Source organism: Arachis ipaensis, chromosome B02 (assembly GCF_000816755.2).
Source record: "Arachis ipaensis cultivar K30076 chromosome B02, Araip1.1, whole genome shotgun sequence".
NCBI classification, from domain to species: Eukaryota; Viridiplantae; Streptophyta; class Magnoliopsida; order Fabales; family Fabaceae; genus Arachis; species Arachis ipaensis.
This window is the reverse complement of record NC_029786.2, coordinates 8,331,157-8,348,949: the sequence shown is the minus strand read 5'-3', so window position 1 is coordinate 8,348,949 and position 17,793 is coordinate 8,331,157. Positions and strand designations below refer to the sequence as shown.

Here is a 17,793-nt window from a genome sequence, read left to right as displayed (position 1 = left end):
CTCCTTATCCAACAAATTTCGCAATCCTCTCGTCTTCCTCTTCATCCTCGTCACATATTCTGACATTGCCTTTGAAGAAGAGTGAGCCCTTGGACCTCTACCAGTCCTTGCGCAATTACTTTGTCCTCAAATACTCCGAGAGTGTGGCAAAGCGACTAGAAGGCCTTCTTGAAAATGGTAAACAAATTGCGTAGTGAAATGCTGCGTGATGACCTCCCTCTACCCATGCGCCGGGACTGCCTCATCCGCTATTTCAAATGCCTTTGCATGATTGAGCCTTTGTTCCCCATGACTACCTCACCCAACCCACCTATCTTTGTTTGGTACAATGCCTTCAACCCACATCAGGACTCCTCTCAGCACAACATCCATTTGGAGAAGGCCTCTGTTCTCTTCAACCTGGGAGCCTTTGGCTCCCACATTGCTCTCTCCTGCGATCTCACCACCCTCCAAGGCCAGCGCATTGCCATAAACGCTTTACATGATGCTGCATATTGGTTCTTAATACTAACGCATGAGGCTGAGAAGGCATCTGCCACCATTGACTTGACAATAAGCTGCGCCCAGATTCTGCGCTAGATAATAACAGCTACGATTGCTGACTTGGAATGCAAGTTTCCTCAACCTCGTTTTGTATCACATTCTGTTGGATGTCCTGTATGAATCGTCATCTACCTTTTCAATTGATCTTTTCTTAGCACATTTGATTTTTGTCAATCTTGATTTGTTAAATTGTTTGATTGCGATGATGTAGGTTTCTCTGCTTTATTGGAAAGCTTTTGAACTGTCGCCATTGGGGCCTTTAGCTGAGACTTGTCTTGTTAAATCCTTGATACCTAATTATCTTGGGTCTAATTTGAGAACCTGCCATAATGAATTTATACCCAAGGTTGTAACTTTTAAGGGTTAATCTTGTCAACATTTTTTTTTATGTGCACACCAAATGAACATTTGGCTGCTGATTTCATTGCAGATAATTTTCAAAGAGGATTTTAGAACTAAAGTCCATGGTGGATATTTTGACCAATATGGGTATGTGTAGAATTTTGCTTTGGTCAAATTATTCAATGATGCTTTCAAATGATGAGTGAGAGATACTAATGAAAAGAATTTCTGTATAGCAATTTTACTTTCACTGATGATATTGAAAGTTGAACTTTGATTTTTCATTTTTTTTATATGCATCAATATTGAACATCTATTATTCGTTTTGTATAGGATTTCTCTTATTACGCCTGTGTAAGTATAAATCATTAGTGTACAACTTTTAATTTGGCAGAATTATCCGAGACATTATTCAAAACCATCTGCTTCAGGTGAGCTCTTCATTTTCATAATGATATAGAATAATATACTTTGACATTGTTATAATTATTTTGTCTTGTCAAGTGGATGCTTCTGTTAAATCATAGCTCATTAGATATCCAATATGTTGAATTTTTCTCATCACTTTTCTACCGTTTAGGTTCTTTGCTTGGTTGCTATGGAAAGGCCTGTTTCTCTCAATCCTGAGCACATTCAGGATGAGAGAGTGAAGGTATGCGCATTTTCCCTTCCATTTATGCCAAAATTATCATGTTATGCTGATATGAGGCCATCAATATCAGCAGAAAATCCTTGTTCTCCTTTTAAATCGGGTTCTCATACTTGCAAATATCAATTGAATCAGTGAGATATTTTCATAACGGGAACCTTTCATTGTTGCACTTCAATATTTATCTAGATTTTGAGATGTTGCATAGCTTGCAGTCAAAGTCTAAAGTGTTTTCTATTGGTCACAAAAAATGCAGGTTCTTGAATCAGTAGTACCTATCGGCGACAATAAGGTTGTTCTTGGACAATATGAAGGCTATAGAGATGACCCAACCGTACCTAATGACTCAAACACTCCAACTTTTGCAGCTGTTATTCTGTGCATACACAACGAAAAATGGAAAGGTATGATAAAATCTTTAGCATTTTCTTTCCAAAGGAAAATAAGCATAATTATCTTGTCATGCATTCCATGATTTTCTTTTTGGCATCAGGTGTTCCTTTCATACTAAAAGCAGGGATGGCCTTAAATTCTAGGAAAACAGAGATACGAGTTCAATTCAAGGATGTTCCTGATGATATTTTCAAGGATGTTCCTCATGAAATTTTCCTGAAATTTTCTGGTACCGTACCTTTTTCATTTTTGGGTGTTATCTCTTCATACATAAAAAGTATTGAGATGTTGATCATCTCAATAATCCATAATCGCAAACATGACAAACATAGATACATGTTCTTTATCGGCTTTGAAAGTGAATATAAATGTTTTCTAGTAAATATTTTTGGGAATAGATCCTCTCAATTGTTAAAAAAAATTGAGGGAGTAAAGTATGATCTCTAACCCTTCATTGCTCTCTCTCTCATTCTTTTTCTTGGTCTCACTTATAAAATTAATGGGGAGATATCACACTTTACTCCCTTAATTGTTAAAAAAATTGAGAGGATCCATTCCCAATATTTTTTCCTCATTCATCAAAATATCGATGTCTGCAAAACGAAACCTCACTGCAAACTTGTGCATGTCTAAGTCAGAAGCATCGGAGAAATGGGTTTCGTATCTGCCTACAGCCTTTAGAAACTATTTACATGAAGCTTATGGTATATGATCGCCTATGTTTCGACGATTCTCTATATTGTCAGATGCATTCACTGAGATTGGAAGTTTGATGTTCATATAGCAAATATAGATCTCCCAATACACTGTTTGGAATCAAATTCCGTGATATCTAAATGCGGAATTGGCACGGTTAAATCCAAAATTATTTTATTTTTATCTCAACTTGTAATAATTAGACTAAATCTTCTTGCCGAATCACTGAAGAAGTGCACTCTATCTATTGATTTCTTGTATTCATTCACTTGATAATTTAATGTTAAGTGTATTTAAAAACCATTATATGTTAGATTTAGATTATGCATTTGCTGCATAAGTCTTTTACAAATCCATGATATCTGCTGTTGTTGCAGTACAAGCTAGGTAATTTGAAGATGTCCACATATCAAAGTGAACAGGAATTGTCCTACCGGCGCGGAAAGAAGGGGTTACCATTCAGGATGCTTATGAGAATCTCATTCTCCACACGTATGTTCACTTTCCCAGTTCATGTTTTATGAATTATCAATTTTTTCTAGCCTTCTTTTATTATACATCCATGCCACATAATAACACTAACGGTAGAGTTACCAATCAGTTCGATAGTACGAAAGAAACAGATTTGAGTTGAATAATAATGGCAATTGTATCGTGTTTTGCAGGATTGGAGGCGATCAGCAACAATTCCTTCGTAGAGATGAATTAGAGGTAACAAATTGTTACATGGTTTGATACAATGTTTCATATATCCTTGAAAGACTAATGTAATGTGCTTAACTATATCAGGCATCATGGAAGATCTTCACCCCGATACTGCACAGAATTGATAGAGGGGATTTAAAGCCACTCCTTTATGAGGCATACGGTAAAGATAATTGCTGCGAAAAGCGGGCTATGTTGAAACACCCGTTGTTGTAAAGAGCCCGCGATATTAGAGCCCGCGATATTAGTTGCTTATATAATGTATATACAATAAAAACCTTATATGGAGCCCTCCTATATATAATGGGTGGTACTAGTTTATGGATTTTCTAAGAAATGTACTCTTCAAAGTTGAGTTGGTTGGGTATGTTACGAATTTGGTTTGCATACACTTGTTTATGTTTGTCTTTAATGTTGAGCAAGTTAATTCATTCATCTTTGATGGTTTCAGTGGCTAAGAGAAGGGGGGTTGAATCTTAACCCCTTTTTCGCTTGCTAACACTTGCTGGACTTTGAAGAAACTTTTCTGTTTTTAGCTCGTCCCTAGCCACGAGACATTTTCATTTTGTCTCGTCACTTGACACGAGACATTTTTGATTTTTTATCTGAACAGTAAAAACAGAATTGAAGTAGGAAGAGAGAGAGAAGATTACACCCAGATATATCCTGGTTCAGCTGCTAAGTGCAGTGCAGCCTACATCCAGTCTCCATCACAACAATGATGGAATTTCACTATAATCATTCAGATTACAAATTGTAAAGTGCTAACCCAACTTACAAGGGGATTCCCACAGAATCATGAAACACAACATAGACGTACAAAGGAACTCTAAGACATCTATGGCTTTTTCTTTTAATTTTGCACTCTCTGCCTTTTTCCGCTTATGGCTTTTTCATACAAACCTTACTGTTTGCCTTTTTTCATGAGACTCAAGACATGACAAAATTAAACAGAAAAATACAAAACAGAAAATATTGAAGGAGAAGAAGAACTGCTAGCTTAGGTAGCTCTGAGAACTCTGTGCCTTGCACTCTCAAATCTTACTCCTTGCTTCAAACCATGACTGTTCACCTCTTTTATAGAGAAGTGAAGCCTTCACAGTTGAAACACAAACCCGAGCTCAGCTTCTTTTCCTTCACAACAAAACCGGTTCGGCCACAAAGAGAGAAGAGGTAACTCATGCAAAAACCAACATGCAAATACCTCTAGTCCTTCCTTGGTCATCACTCTTCATCAATCCGAGCACTCCATCCTTGGCTTCCTCTCCAAGATGGATTTCTGGCCCTTGATGCTTCATGATGATGATGACTTCATCTGCTTCAATCTCTGCCTTCAACCATCACTTCGCCACTCTAGCTACTCCCTGTGGTGGTTGAGCAGAATCAAAGACAAGCCACGCCTCCAAGATCTTCCTTGCTGGCCGAATCTTCTTCTTCCTTTTTGAGCATGAAGAGCTCGAGATTACCTCACCAAATCTAACCATTCTTGGTGAAAATCTCAGCCACAGCTCATTTTTATTTTAGTATGTTTTCTTGCCATCATTAGCTTGATGGTCTTGATGCATGCTTTCCTTTCCTTTCGGTAGCTCCAAGTAGCTTCCATGGATTCCTGGTTAATAACCGAGGAAGGAAGAAGAAAGAGATGAGAGATAAGAGAGAAAATATTCAATGGATTTGAACAATAATCAATGAACAAAGAGAGAGAATAAAAGTGAATTAAAGTTTCCCACTTCCCTTTGTTGAGTAGCGTGAAGTGTCATAATAGCCATCAAATCAATCTTCTCTCTTTTTCTTATGTTTCCAATGCATTAATTAAGTTTGAATTCCATTCAAAGAAAAGAGATGGGATCCGTTGAGAAGCATGAAAGCACTTCATTTGCTTCATGGATTCGAATAAGGCATGGAAACATTCATCAACATTGGGCTTGGTAGCAATACATTTCATTTTTGGCCCAATATCATTTTCTTCTCAGACCAAAGCATGCTTTAAAACACATTGGGCTTACTGGATTTTAGCCCACTAAAAGCATTTGCTTTCCTGGTAAGTTTGGTTTCGGATCAAACAAGTTGGTTATACACCAACAATATATTTGGGCTTGCATATTCAAGTCTGGTCCAAACCAATTCAGCCTCAATGATTAAAACCATTTGTATGAATGCTGAATAAATTTTTAATCAAACTGGGCTTGCTGTAGATTTCCTTTATTTTCGGCCAACAAAAATCTGCACAACAAAATTATTGATTAAGCAAGTGTGAATTAAGATCAAACTAATAATTTTGTAATTAATTATTTTTAATAATATTTGTTCATCACAAATATTAATTTGAAGTTTTCCAAACTCATCAATCTTCATTCCATTATAATATTTAAAATGTTATATTTTGAAAACTACTTTTAATAAATTACTTTTGAAAATTACTATTCAATCTGAGGAATAAAATATCCACAAAAGGTATTATGATGGAGAAATGAAATCTCAACAAATAGTTGTCCTGGTACTAATATATGGTTATTTTAAATTGTTGATTAAAAAAAAACGAATAATGTGGAGAGCCCACAAAAAGAGCATTTAAAACAAAGTGTTTTTTATTTTTATACCGCATAACAAATATATTAGCACCAAGAAAAATTAAATTAACAAATATTAGTATACAATGTGTACAATAGAATTAAAAAATAAGATAAAATTAAAATGTGCACAATTGAATTAAAAAAGAGCATTACTAGGTGGCCAATGGTCTAACGGAAATTTAAGTTGATTTTGGAATTCACCAAGGATTGAACTCTTAACCTTTTGAATCTAAAACTCTAATACCATGTTCTGAAACCACTCATCCCAAAAGCTTAACTTGGTAGGAAAATGTAACACTAATAGTTATATCTCTAATACTTCCTAAACCTCCATTATACACATTGTACAAAATTTCCATTGGCTCCCTATACTTCTTCATTAAAAAATGAAGATAAAATTAAAATTTTGAAAAATTAGGATTAGCATTTAAATTCATTTAATTATTTACTGTTATTTCTAATCTCACCATAACCTCCAATACACGTCTAAAACTCGCTGCCATCTTCTCTAGTTCTCACATCACGGTGCTGCACTACCTGTCGGCCATACCGACGCCGCCACAGCCTCCCATCGACACCGCCTCCACCTCCGCTGGTCAGCCCGACGCCCCTCGCCCTCTGCTGCTGTTTTCGCGCCACTCTCCCGGCAGCCATCATCGCGGACAGTAAGTCCTACCTCCCGGTTGCGCGTTTGTTGGGCTAGGCTCGTCTTTCTCACCTGCGCCGTTGCAACCCTCGGCCGACCATGCCGCCGACGCCGCCACAGACTCCGGTCGACGCCGCCACGGGTTCCCGCATATGCCGCCAAAAGCTCAATGACGCCACTGTTTGAATTAATCGTGTGGATGATTATTTTAATTTTTATGTAGATGATTATTTTGATTGGATTGAATTTAGTTATATATAATTAAAATATATTGGATGTTCAATTTATTAGGTATGCGGATGATTATTTTTATTTTAAAGTGGATGGTTATTTTTACTAGGGTGAGTGGCGTGTGGCAAGCCAAGCAGTAATGATGAAGTGATGGGATAATTATTGATGAAGGTGGGATGGCTAAATAAGAGAGTTTTGGAGTGAAATGTTTTGGTAAATTAAGATTTTGGATGGTTATTTTTTTTGAAATAACTAATTGGATTTTTTTTTAATTTAAAATTTGTAATTGGGAGATTTAAAATTTAAAATTTGATGTGAAATAATTGAATAAAAATTTTTGAATTTAGGTAATTTGTGGGTGATTTTTATTATTTATCCTTAGTGAGATTCATATATAAATCATATATACACGGTCTGTAGGAGACGCTCCATTAACCTAAAACGCACCGTTGGAGAGACTGCAACGGACAATTCCATTATACTAAGAGGATGCTTTGTTGCAATTACACGTAGAGTGCAGCTAGATTTTTGAATGAGTGAGCAAATGGGTTTGTATTTTTTAATCAATTCAACTAGGCATTCTTTAAAAATGGTACAATATTTAGCATTTTATTACAATAATTTAAAAAAATTAAAACAAACACATCTAAAAATTATAAATAAATTTACTGTCTTTTTAAAATTAAATACACATTCAAAATACAATCTAAAAAAACTAAAATTTAAAATTTAAATTTTAAATTTCTATTTCAGATTTAATATATTTAATTATTAATATATTATAATTTAAATACATATCTAAAAATCAAATTATTCAAAATTCAAAATTTTGATTTTAAAATTATAAAATAAATCTTAAACCATCAAATTATTAACTAAACCCGTACAAATCACTCAAAGAAGCAGAGAGAAGTCACGTTTGCCCCCACATCGAAAACCCAGAGGCGCACATTGAGAAGTCATCCTCCGCCATCGTTCATCCGCGCCATCTTCCTCTTCTGCGCTCATCCTCAACGCTGCCTTCCTCCTTCTCGGCGTTCATTCGCAACGCCACATTTCCCTTCGTCAACACTCATCTTCGTCACCGTCTTCCTCCTTCTCGTCACCGTTCGTCCACGCCGAAAACTTACCTAAGGTAGTAAGGTTTGAATGGGTCTCTGATACCATTACTTTTTTTTATTATTCTGTGTAAATTTTGATTTTTTCTGAAATAAAAAATCGAATAAAATGGCCTAAAGAGATTTTCATATATATTGCAATGTTAAATTATTTTTGCACGTGCAATTTTTGTATTTTGGGAGTGTTTTTTAGTGTTTAAATTTAAATTTTAGATTTATGATTTTGGATGTGTTTCAAAAATATTTTCTTTATAACTTCATAATTTTACATGTGTTATAATTATTTTTTAATGTTTAAATTTAAACTTTAGATTTATGATTTTGGATGTGTTTTAAAAACATTTTTTGTATAACTTAATCATTTTAGATGTGTTACGATTGAAAAAGAGACTACAATTGAAAATATTTTAGTTTGTGTATATAATTATATTCGACTATTCATCACTAGAAAGTCGTAAAATAGATCCTATATTTTATCAAAGGTACAATAAGTAAGGGATTAATATTTTTCTAAATGCACTGACTTTGAATTCTTTTTTTTTTGCAGATACAAATTGGAATATTAAAAAAGAAAACCGTGTTACATAGAGAGAAGAAACGTAAAAGAAGAAAATAATAACTAACTACAAAGTAGGTAGGAAGTTAGAGAAATTTTAGTTTTTAAAATTTAAATTAATCTTAATTATAAATGTGTATTCTAAAAAATAAGAATATGTTTTAATTAAAAAATAATTAAATAATATTAAAGGCTGATCAAAGGCTGAATTTTGTTGTACAAGTAGTATTTTTCTTTTTTAATTTGGATAACACACTTTTTTTATTTTGTAGGAACTCTAAATTCAAAAGAAAGAAATATTGGAAAAAAGTTGACATGTTAGACGGTAGCGTGGATCACAATAGGAAGATTGTTGAAAAAAAAAACAGGAACAAAATTTTAATTCAATCTCATTTTCTTTCACACACACAATTTTTTAAAAATATATAATTATAAAAATTTGATAAAAATAATAAAAAAATTTATTTTATTAATATTTTTATATCTTTTCTATTAAAAAGACATAAATACACTAGTTTAATATCCCAAAACAAAATCTTTACGTTCATATTCTATCCGTTAAAATCTCAATGTCTGGTACTAGTAAACAACCACAACCTTATATCCAATTTTCTACGTTAAATACAAAGGGTCAAAATAAGAGTAGCAAGATATGAAAAGTCTTGCAATATACACCAAAATTTGGAGAAACAATTATATGAGTAAATCACACAAGATCCAAAGTCCGAACAGAAGAATGGCCTTTGACACGCCACAATGCAATATACAAAATGCATAGCCTTTATGATTAATCATGTGAAGGCAAATATATCACAAGATGATTTAAATAGAGTTATATCCTTTAATTTGGTCAGGTATGGTTAGAGGAGTGCAAGTCCTACATGGCTGACAAGTATGGTTATAGGGACCTGTTGCTCCGTCGGGCCAGCATTTCATTCCACCTTAGAAAATCTGATTAAAAGTTAAGCATGTTAGAACATCTTTATGCTAAGCCAATGGAAATATACAAGAACCACAATTATAGGGAGAGTCAACGGCACTAAGAAGCAGTAATACCTGTTGACTGTTGTAGTAGTCAAACAGAAATGGAAAGCATGAGTTTTCAATAACACTCGCACTCCTTTGCCAAAGGCAGAGGTAACGATAATAGCAATATCGATAATGATTGTTGACTAAAGAAATCAAAACAAGGATAATAGCATTGTTTTGAATGTTTGTGGTGTCCAAAATAGATCATTGGTTAGATATGCTGAAGAACCAAGGAGCTAGCCATAGGAAATACAAAGAAGCTACAAAAAGTTCATGTCTCTACACAAAATTGAAGAATAACACACCGTCAAACATTAAAAAGTAATCAATAAAAAAAAGATCAAATTGTATCTCCCACTTTCATGATATATTTCTCTGTACAACTATCTCATCAATCAGAAATGAGTTTGGAGGGTCATATACCCTTACATGTGTTTAAAAATTTTGGTTTAGAGGATGAAAGGGCATACTCTTTTATGTATTTTACAATAACATATTAAGGGCATGAAATTTATAAACAAGATCTATTGTGAAACATAATGCAATGCCAATCCTTTCCATAGATCAATAAATATGCTAAAAATAATTTAAATTATAAAGTAGAACTTAAGAGTTGTGAAGATTACCAATCATTTTGCATGGCAGATATCACTGCAATATTTGACGGAGGCAAAACCTTGGAAATAATTGCGATAAAGAAGTACACGATAAAGTAAAGAAAGCCAATTGACACGAATAACCATCCCCAAACTTTTCTCTCGTCATATGCAGCCATGTGGCATAACCTCCAAGAACTGAAACTCAAGGAACCAAGTACATGCCAACCTTGACCAGAATCAATGCACCTAAATTATAAAGCAAAATAATTAGTGCATCAAATTATAAATCAATAATATCAATTTATCAATTGCAAATTCACTTCTTTTTATATAATACTTTGAACACTATAGATATAAAACCAAACCAAACAAAATTCTGCGGACCTTGTCAAAATCATCCTAGACAAGTCACAATTGAATTTCAAAAGCAAAATCCTAGAATCACCACCATTTTTTAACAAAGAATTAAAAACACTTTTGAAAACAATGACTCTGACAACAACATTCACTCTATGAATCTGTCCATTCCCAAAGGACGAAAAAATTAATCAAATATCAGCATTTCAAAAAAATCAATAGGACATTATTCTGCATTACACTGTTCAGGTTTCAATAAAAAATTACAAATTTTCAGATCACAAAATTCTGTAAACCCGTGCCTGTGCATGAAGTTAAACTTTAACTTAACGGAAAGAGGGTAAAATCATTTGATTTTAATAGTGAAAAATGGTGTGACTTTCTTTTGAAACTTGAAAGGAACTGGAATTGTGTGATTTTGAACTTTTTTTTGCTGAAGTTACACATTCAAAAGCAAGTGCTTCCAAAGACGAAATATTACACAGTACAAATATTGCCTTTTAAAGAAACTAATACTAACCAAGAATGAATTTAAATCTTGGATGTGAGTAAACCTGTTATCTAAAGAAAAAGATAATGCAGAATTTTGATTTTTCACACATTTATGAATAAAATGTGTCCTGCCAAATGTAACATGAGATGTATGACTCACCTAAACCAAAAAATCACCCAAGTAGTGAACATGCCAGCAATAACCTGAAGAGAACTTCTAAATTCAAAGCCAAATATAAAATCCAATCCAAGATTAACAAAATCACTTACTCTAAATGCAAAATAAGTTAACACAATTTAATTAACCACACATGTGATTTATTTGAGAATGTTGGGATATACTCTGTAATTATTTAGTGTTAGAGAGGGTGCATTATTGCCTGCGCCTGTCTAATTGGGTTTAAGGGAACACCTGGTAGGGACTGATATAGTCTGATATAGGTTTATTGGTTTATCATGAAATTGCGTTGGAGCCATGAAAGTTTCACATTTTGGAAAAGGCACATTATAGTATTTCCTAATAATTTAATAAATGATTGGACTCGCCCCCAAATATGTAATTTATCATTAGGATCGGTCCAATTTATTGTTATTAAGAATGTTTGTTGAACTTTTTTTTAAATATTTGATAAAAAAAACGAATGTTGTGCAGAGCCCACAGAAAGACCATTTAAAACAGTTTATTTATTTTTATACCGCATAACAAATATATTGACACCAACAAAAATTAAATTAACAAATATATAAATCATATATACACCGTCCGTATGAAGCGCTCCATTAACCTAAAACGCACTGTTGGAGAGACTGCAACCTGCAGTTCCCTTATACCAAAATGGGTGAACAAAATTTTATTGGCACTCGTTTAAAAAAAATAATCTATTGAGTGATGATGTTATAAATCTATATACAGTTATATATTAACAATAGAGAAGCTAAGCTATTTTCTTGTTAAATTGAATTAATTTTATTTGACTTATTGTATATTAAAGTATACAACTAATATCTTTTGGTTAACAATACTAACTAATGGATATACATGTTAGAGAATCATTCGAAAATTATTTTAGATTAGTTAGTATCGTTTATATTTATATAGTATATCTGTATATTAATTGTAGGATTCTATACTTTTATTACTTTAATTCTTCTGGCACCTATATATACCCCTTATACATTATACTTTTGATCAACCTGAATAATACACAAAACACGTTTCTCAAATTTTTCTCTTGTTTCTAACATGGTATCAAGAGTTTAGGTTTTTTTTTTTTTTTTCAGAAACACTTGGTTTCTAGCTCCTTTATCTTGTTTCACCAGCAGTATTTTGTGCTCAGTTTTCGACTTCCTCCCGACGCCTTGGTTTGTCATTGCCGCCACCCTCGCCTTCTCCTCGTTGCAAGCTTTCCAATGCTGCCACACTCGCTGCCTGTTGCCGCCAGACGCTCCTTCACGCGCCGCCAGAAGGCCGATCACCGCTTCAGTCAATTTTTCGTTCATAAGTTTTTGTTTCTTTTCCTTCTCCAGACAGCCTCTTTCGTCCTATTTTGCTCGCCTTCCCAATTTTTTTATTTGTCATAGACCATATCATTGTATTCATCTCATCTTCACAAGTACAAAGAGCTCTGCCACGCCGCCAGAAACATCAGCATGCCCCTCCACGCGCCGCCGGAACATCGCTGGCCGCACCCATTCTTCTCTACCCAAAAGCTTCAGCAGCCGTTGGATCTTCGCACAGATCGCACGCTCCGCAAGCCTCCACGTGTCACGCCGTTAGCCTCCAGCAACCCGCCCCGCATTCTACCCGGCCCAACCCGCATCCAGCTCAGCGCCAGCGTGCCTCCTCTCTCCAGTCAGACGCTGCCACGTGTCATCGTTTTGCTGATGTGGAGCCGACGTGGAACTGATGTGTCGCTGATGTGGCAGACAATTGGGACCCTCTCTAAGGTTTTTTGGTGAGCTGTTTCCGATTTTGCCCTTCGTTTTCTCGTTTTTGACTCCCAAGTTGCAGTTTTTTCTCCTCTCCGTGATCTTTGTATCTGCTATTATGGAAAAGTCAGCTGTTTTTGCTACCACACACAGAAAGGATAAATTCTGTTGAAATTGTAACCGTTTTGGACATCTCTTCTCTGTCTGTCCCTCTATTGAATGTCGCACATGCCACCAGAAAGGTCATATTAGCTACCATTGTTCACAACTGTTTTGCCATTATTGCAAGCTCTCGGGACATTTGATTACTACCTGTCCTACTCGCCCACCATGTCCTGAGCCTGCTTCTGCTGTTGATGCTACTCTTGAATCTACCACCTCTGCTCCTCTCAACCCATCTCCTGTCTCTCTATCTGATATTGCGTCTCTTCTTCATAATCTTCTCTCCCTTTCTGGTAATACCCCTGCTGCTCTTTCGACTCCTCCAGGTAAATTCTAAATGGTATTTTGACTCGGGATGCTTTAATCACATGTCTTCATTGCGTAATCTCTTCTTGTCTCTGTTTACCACTACAAATGCACCTTTTGTCAATACTGCTAATGGTTCCCTCTTGCACGCAACACACAAGGGTTCTATCTCCCAGTCGACTCTTGATCTTCCTGATACTTATTTTATTCCCAACTTAAACTTTAATCTTATTTCTGTTGGTCAACTTGTTGATCTGGGTTTTGATGTCATCTTTTCTATCTCTGGTTGTCGTGTACAGGATCGTCGGACAGGACAAGTCATCGGGACTGGACGTAAGGTTGGAAGATTGTTTGAAGTCGAGAATCTTCATATTCCTCCTGTACCAAATTTCTGTGCTGCTTCTTCTCCATCTACCCTTCACTTATGGCATCAACGTCTTGCCCACAACTCCTTAGGAAAATTGCATCCTCTTGTGTCTCAAGGTGTTTTGGATAAGGTTCTTAATGAATCTTTTGATTGCATTTCTTGTCAAACTGCCAAACAACCTGCTTTATATTTTCACAATAATTCCTCTCTTACTTGCTTTCCTTTTGATCTCATTCACTCTGATGTTTGGGGTCCCGCTCCCACCGCTTCTATGGGATGAGCTTGATACTTTGTTATTTTCATTAATGATTATTCAGGCTTTACTTGGGTTTATTTGATGACCAATCGCCATGAGTTACCTCAGATTTATATTAACTTTGCCACTATGGTTAAAACTTAATTTTCCAAGGTCATTAAGGTTTTTCGCCGTGATAATGCTATGGAATACCGTGATTCCAAACTCTTAATCTTTCTTGCAGAATAGGGTATCTTGTCTGAGTTTTCTTACCCTAGTATGTCTCAACAAAATGGCCGAGCTGAATGCAAACACCGTCACATTCTTGACTATGTTCGTGCAATATTTCTTTCTTCTTCGTGTCCTGAGCGTACTTGGGGTAAAGCTGTTCTTACTGTTGTTCATGTTATTAATAGACTCCCTTCTTCTGTTCTTGGTAATGTTACTCCCTTTGAGCGTCTTTATCATACCTCCCCATATTATAGTTCTCTTCGAGTTTTTGGTTGTGTCTGTTTTGTTCTTCTTCAGCCTCATGAACATAGTAAACTTGAACCTCGGGCTCGTATGTGTTGTTTCCTTGGTTATGGCACTGAACACAAGGGTTATCGTTGTTGGGATCCTCTCTCTAAACATATTCGTATATCTCGTCATGTTGTCTTCTGGGAGCATCACATGTTTTCTCGGTTCTCCTCCTTTGAGTCTATTCCTCTTACTCAGTCACCTTTTTTCACTAACCCCAATATTGATCTTTTTCCTAGTGATGATTTTACAGGTTCTATCTTGAGTCACCCTCCACAGCCTCCTGTTCTTCTGCCTTCTCCATCTCCCGATGATTCCGGACCGGACGACGCTCCTACTCCTATCGTCATGCCTCGTCCTTCCACTCGCTGTTCCAGGGTGAGAAATCCACCTCCTCATCTTCTTGATTATCATTGTTTTTCTACTATTTTTTTATCAACATGAACCTAAGTCATTCAGAGAAGCCCCACAAATCCAAATTGGCAACAAGCAATGCAGGAAGAAATACAGGCACTTGAAAAAGCACACACCTGGGACTTGGTTGATTCTCCTTCTAATCAAGAAGTTGTGGGAAGCAGATGGGTATACAAGATCAAGACTCGCTCTGATGGTTCTATTGACCATTATAAGGCATGATTGGTAGCTCAGGGTTGTACGCAAGAATATGGTATTGACTATGAAGAGACTTTTGCTCCTGTTGCTCATCTCACATCTGTTCGAGCTCTTCTTGCCATTGCTGCGGTAAAAAAATGGTCTTTCAGTCAGATGGATGTAAAGAATGCATTTCTTAATGAAGATTTGAAACAGAAGGTCTATATGAAACCCCCTCCGGGCTATCCTTGTCCTTCTGGCAAAGTTTGTCTCCTTCGCAAGGCACTCTATGGGCTTAAGCAAGCTCCTCGTAAATGGTTTGACAAGTTCAGCACTACCATATGCAGTCTTGGCTTTACTTGCAGTCCTCATGAGAATGCTCTCTTTATTCGTAAAAGTGAACGTGGAGTTGTTCTTTTACTTTTGTATGTTGATGATTACCGATAGTTGCACTGAGTCTACTCCTCTTGAGCCTAATGTTCGATTTACTCCTATGGATGGCACTGTTTTGGATAATCCTACTCTCTATCGACAGCTAATTGGAAGACTCGTCTACTTAACTGTCACCCGACCAGACATCGCCTATCTAGTTCATGTACTTAGTCAGTTCTTGTCAGCTCCTCGTACTACTCACTATGCGGCAGTTCTTCGCATTTTCTTCGCTACATCAAAGGCACTCTATTTCATGGCCTTTATTTTTCTACCCATTTCTCTTTGTCCCTTCAGGCATACTCTGATGCTGATTGGTCTGGTAATCCCACTGATTGTCATTCTACTACTGGTTACTGTTTGTTTCTTGGCAACGCTCTCATTTCTTGGTGTGCTAAGAAGCAAACATTCACTACTCGATCAAGCACAGAAGCTGAGTACCGTGCTCTCGCTGACACCACTGTTGAGGTTATCTCGATTCGTTAGCTTCTTGAAGATTTGGGTGCTCCTCAGTCGTCCCTTACTGATGTTTTTTGTGACAACCACGGTGCTATTCAAATTGCCCATAATGATGTCTTTCATGAACGCACCAAACACATTGAGATTGATTGTCACTTTGTTCGGCAACGTATCCTTATTGATGATGTTTGTCTCATTGCTGTTGGAACACTGGATTAAACTGCTGATATCTTCACGAAAGCTCATCACCCGACTTGTTTCCGGACTTTGTTATCCAAACTCAAGATGGTATCTTTAACTCCCACTTGAGTTTGAGGGGGGATGTTAGAGAATCATTAGAGAATCATTTTAGATAAGTTAGTATCGTTTATATTTATATAGCATATCTATATATTAATCGTAGGATTCTATACTTTTATTATTTTGATTCTTCTGGTACCAATATATACTCCTTGTACATTGTACTTTTGATCAACTTGAGTAATACACAAAACACTTTTCTCAGATTTCTCTCTTATTTCTAACAATACAAATGATCTTTTTGTAAGCTTTCTAATAATCAATAATTGCATAGATCTTGTTCGTAAATATTTTTGTTACATTGAATAAATTGATATTATTTATATTTATTTAACTTGTATTTTATAAATTGAGTGTATGGTTTATGACAATGTAAAATATGTTAAAATTTTAAGTTTTTCTAAAAATTATATTTAATTTGAAAACACTTTTTAACATGGAACACATCAATATTAGTTTAAGTCTTCTATAAGTTGTAATTATATATAATCAACTCATTCATTTATCAAATGCAAAGAAAGTATATGATTTAAGAATAATAGGGGTGTCCATGGATCGGATCGTATCCGCAGATCCGCGGTAAATATCTGCATCCGATCCGAAAATTGCGGATACAATCCGATTCGCAAATTGATCGGATCTCGGATATCTGCTCTACATCCACGGATCCGCAGATCCGCACTATAATAATAAATAAATAAATAAATAAATATATATATATTTGGTATTATATTTACTTGTTTGTATGTTTTAGTTAGCAATTATTATTCATATATTGTATTATTTTATTTTTGTTATTTAGAAAGAGTTTGATTAAAAATATTTTAGAAATAAATAAGTTTAAAAGTATGAAAGAAATATTTTTATCAAATTTTTTTACATAGAAATATGATTAAAAAGAGAAGGTTTAATTATGCGGATATATCCGATATCCGATTCGATTCGATCCGCAAATATGCGGATCGGATCGGATCCGACACTAAAAAGTGCGGATATCATATTCGATCCGATCAATCCGCGGACACCCTTAAAGAATAAGGTTAAATTTAGGTTTAGAATTTAAACCTGATTTGTTAAATTTTTTTTGAGTAAATAGCCAAAATCGTCCCTGAAAGATACCCCGATCTCCATTTTGGTCCTCGAAAGATAAAGTTAATCGAAATCGTCCTCAAAAGATACACGATTGGTCACGTTAGTCCTTCCGTCAGTTGGATGATGACGTGTCACGTTAAGTGCCACGTGGCATATGATGTCGTGGGGGGTTAATGCCACGTGTCACAAGATGATTGGTTGACGTGTCAGGTCAGTAACACGTGGCACTTGACATGTAAAAAAGTTATTTATAATCAAAATAGTCCTTGAAAGTTCAGACGTAAGTCATTTTCTTCCCTGAAATTTTAAAAATTAATCAAATTAGTCCTTATATAATTTTTTTTTATTTTTTCTTGATAATATTAAATTTAAAATATTTTTTGATACTATAAATTTTAAGAGAAATGTAATTGACAATAAAAAAATTAGTAATTGTATCTTTTCTTCTTAAAAATTTTTTCAATAAAATTATCTC

General features: G+C 35.3%; 1 protein-coding gene across 1 annotated transcript; it reads left to right on the top strand.

Moving 5' to 3' along the window:
- LOC110269157 (glucose-6-phosphate 1-dehydrogenase, cytoplasmic-like) lies at positions 289 to 3,321 on the top strand. Its single transcript, XM_021116818.1, has 8 exons — positions 289 to 528; positions 755 to 889; positions 974 to 1,032; positions 1,280 to 1,316; positions 1,466 to 1,537; positions 1,791 to 1,938; positions 2,028 to 2,156; positions 3,001 to 3,321. Exons 1-8 carry the CDS (start codon positions 289 to 291, stop codon positions 3,012 to 3,014), a joined length of 834 nt encoding a protein of 277 aa, XP_020972477.1. The 3' UTR covers positions 3,015 to 3,321.